Source organism: Olea europaea, chromosome 2 (genome assembly GCF_002742605.1).
Source record: "Olea europaea var. sylvestris chromosome 2, O_europaea_v1, whole genome shotgun sequence".
In the NCBI taxonomy this organism is placed as follows: Eukaryota; Viridiplantae; Streptophyta; class Magnoliopsida; order Lamiales; family Oleaceae; genus Olea; species Olea europaea.
This window is the reverse complement of record NC_036238.1, coordinates 21720854-21724245: the sequence shown is the minus strand read 5'-3', so window position 1 is coordinate 21724245 and position 3392 is coordinate 21720854. Positions and strand designations below refer to the sequence as shown.

The following is a 3392-nucleotide window of genomic DNA, read 5'->3' as shown; positions in this document are numbered from 1 at the left end:
ATATATATATATATATATCAATTAATTAATTCAATTGTTTTTGTTAACTAAATGTAAATACTTATTTAGTAATTTATGGAGTAATAAAGTAAATAATAAAACAATTTTTGAGATAAATAAATTGTTAAAAACTTAAAAAATGAAGAAAATGATTAAGCATTGTTCATTTGGTGCAACTTTAGTTGTTTTTATTATTGGAGATGATTTTTAGTTTGATGCAATCATTGGAGATGGCCTAAGATCTTAGTATTATGAGGATTCCTAAATTAGCATCATTATTTGTTTTTAACTTTTCAAAAAATCAGTTTCCTTGTTAAACCATACCTTAACAAAGTGTCATTGCTGCAAATGTCAAATTGTTTGATAGTTAAATTAATTGATTCTTTCATGTCTTTCTGCATTTTTTACAGATGCAAAGAGGTTGATAGGTAGGAGATACACTGATGCCTCTGTGCAGAGTGACATTAAGTTGTGGCCCTTCAAAGTTATTTCTGGAGCTGGTGATAAACCAATGATTGTAGTCAACTACAAGGGTGAAGAAAAGCAATTTGCAGCTGAGGAAATCTCTTCCATGGTTTTAATTAAGATGAAGGAAATTGCCGAGGCTTTCCTTGGTTCAACTGTTAAAAATGCTGTGGTCACTGTCCCAGCATACTTTAATGATTCACAGCGGCAAGCAACTAAGGATGCAGGTGTAATTTCTGGTCTGAATGTGATGCGTATCATTAATGAACCAACAGCTGCTGCCATTGCTTATGGTCTCGACAAGAAGGCAACGAGTGTTGGTGAGAAGAATGTTCTGATATTTGATCTTGGAGGTGGTACTTTTGATGTATCTCTTCTAACCATCGAGGAGGGTATCTTTGAGGTGAAGGCAACTGCTGGTGACACTCACCTTGGAGGTGAAGACTTTGACAACAGAATGGTGAATCATTTTGTTCAAGAATTCAAGAGAAAGAACAAGAAAGACATCACTGGTAACCCCAGGGCTCTTAGGAGATTGAGGACAGCTTGTGAGAGAGCAAAGAGAACTCTTTCATCCACCGCCCAAACCACCATTGAGATAGACTCTTTATATGAGGGTATTGATTTTTACTCCACCATCACTCGTGCAAGATTTGAGGAGCTAAATATGGACTTGTTCAGAAAGTGCATGGAACCAGTAGAGAAGTGTCTACGTGATGCTAAGATGGACAAAAGTACTGTCCATGATGTTGTCCTTGTTGGTGGTTCCACTAGGATTCCCAAGGTCCAGCAATTGTTGCAGGACTTCTTCAATGGGAAGGAACTTTGCAAGAGCATCAATCCTGATGAAGCTGTTGCTTACGGTGCTGCTGTCCAGGCTGCCATTTTGAGTGGTGAGGGTAATGAGAAGGTGCAGGATCTTTTGCTTTTGGATGTCACTCCCCTCTCTCTTGGTCTGGAAACTGCTGGTGGTGTCATGACTGTCTTGATTCCCCGCAATACAACCATCCCAACAAAGAAGGAACAGGTGTTCTCTACCTACTCAGACAACCAGCCTGGTGTCTTGATTCAGGTCTATGAAGGAGAAAGAACAAGGACCAGGGACAACAACCTTCTTGGTAAATTTGAGCTCTCTGGCATTCCTCCTGCTCCTAGGGGTGTTCCACAGATTACTGTGTGCTTTGACATTGATGCCAATGGTATCTTAAACGTGTCTGCTGAGGACAAGACCACTGGCCAAAAGAACAAGATCACCATCACCAATGACAAGGGTAGACTTTCAAAGGAGGAAATTGAGAAGATGGTTCAGGAAGCAGAAAAATACAAATCTGAGGATGAAGAACACAAGAAGAAGGTCGAGGCTAAGAATGCCTTGGAGAACTATGCATACAACATGAGGAACACCGTGAAGGACGAGAAGATTGCCTCCAAGCTCCCAGCTGACGACAAGAAGAAGATTGAGGATGCAATTGAGCAGGCCATCCAATGGCTAGAAGGCAACCAGCTTGGGGAGGCTGATGAGTTCGAGGACAAGATGAAGGAGTTGGAAGGCATCTGCAATCCTATCATTGCAAAGATGTACCAGGGTGCTGGTGGTGATATGGGTGGAGCTGCCATGGATGATGATGGCCCTGCTCCTAGTGGTACCTCCGGACCTGGTCCCAAGATTGAGGAGGTCGATTAAGTTCATGGTGTTCCCTGCTGCTGTTCTTAGTAATGACTGAATATTTTGGTTTTATTTTCGTCGTATCTCATTATGCTTTTCCTTAGTATTTTGGAAGCATTGGCAATTAGCCATTATTCAATGCCTGCTTATGATATACTGCCATTTTCATGCAGGAATTATTATTATTTATATTCACAATTGGTAAAGCCTTGCTTTTAATCTTGAAATTTGCACGCTGCTTACAGTTTTATGATGTGGTTGGAGTTTTAGCCTTATAATTCTTCAACTTAATTCTATTGGTGGTGGACCTCCTCTGTTCCTTTTTGGCTTGATGCAAAATTTTATGACCAAAATGCCCTTGAGAGTAGGTCAAATGCTGTATGTATCTTATACACCATATACCTTCAGAGATCTCTAGTTGATTTCTGTACAAATGCCTTCATAACAAGATTTCAGTTGATTAAAGATTGAAACACATAGCTCAATCAGATGGAAACACATAGCTCATGTTTAGTATACCAATCAACCAATGTAGCATGGGATTGGGAACTTTCGATGCTTCGAGTGCCCTAACCATCCCCAATTCGTTGATTTCCAAGAATTCTAAGTACTCTGTTCTCTTGGATTTGTACATCGATGTTGAGGTCCCCTGATCTTCTCCCAGGTCCAAACATCATTTTGTTCCTCAAACCAATATTTACTTATTCTTAATAATTATATTTTACGTAATCTTTAAGAAGTTGACTTATCCTAACATGTATGAAAATAAGTTGTTGTAGAGTAATTTTTTACTTATTTTTTAGCTCAAAATTGGGCAGAAATTACAAGTTACTTGAGAATGAGCTTTTCCCAAGTAAGATAACCAGCTACTTCTAGATTGGACTTTGAATATTTCTGTTGTTACCGTTAAAAAGACTATCTTAAACCCGAGAGGAAGCAATGTGTGATATAGAAGCGAGGATGCTGACACGGGTGGTGATGTTCCCTCGCCAACCCACTCGTTAAACTCTGTGTCATTGTATGGTAATTCTCTGAAATCGAATTATTTGACCAGTACAAAATGTGGGAAAATAATACAAGAATACTTGCCGAGGAATGCTCGAAGTAACTCTGTTTGCACAAAAAACCTAACATGACATGTAAAAATATTATTTGTCGAAGGACACAAAACTAGTAAATTATATCATGCGAACAAATTAAGAAGTACTTTATAAGGTGGTGCTTACCCAAATTGCACATCAGAGCGAATATAATATGGTAT

The 3392-nt window shown here is 38.9% G+C and overlaps 1 protein-coding gene across 1 annotated transcript; it reads left to right on the top strand.

The window, feature by feature from the left end:
* Positions 1-215: 215 nt before the first annotated feature.
* On the top strand, positions 216-2360 carry LOC111366489 (heat shock cognate 70 kDa protein 2-like). The gene has a single exon (XM_022987236.1). The coding sequence runs from the start codon at positions 512-514 to the stop codon at positions 2147-2149; it is 1638 nt and encodes a 545-aa protein (XP_022843004.1). The 5' UTR covers positions 216-511; the 3' UTR covers positions 2150-2360.
* The last annotated feature ends 1032 nt before the right edge of the window (positions 2361-3392 follow it).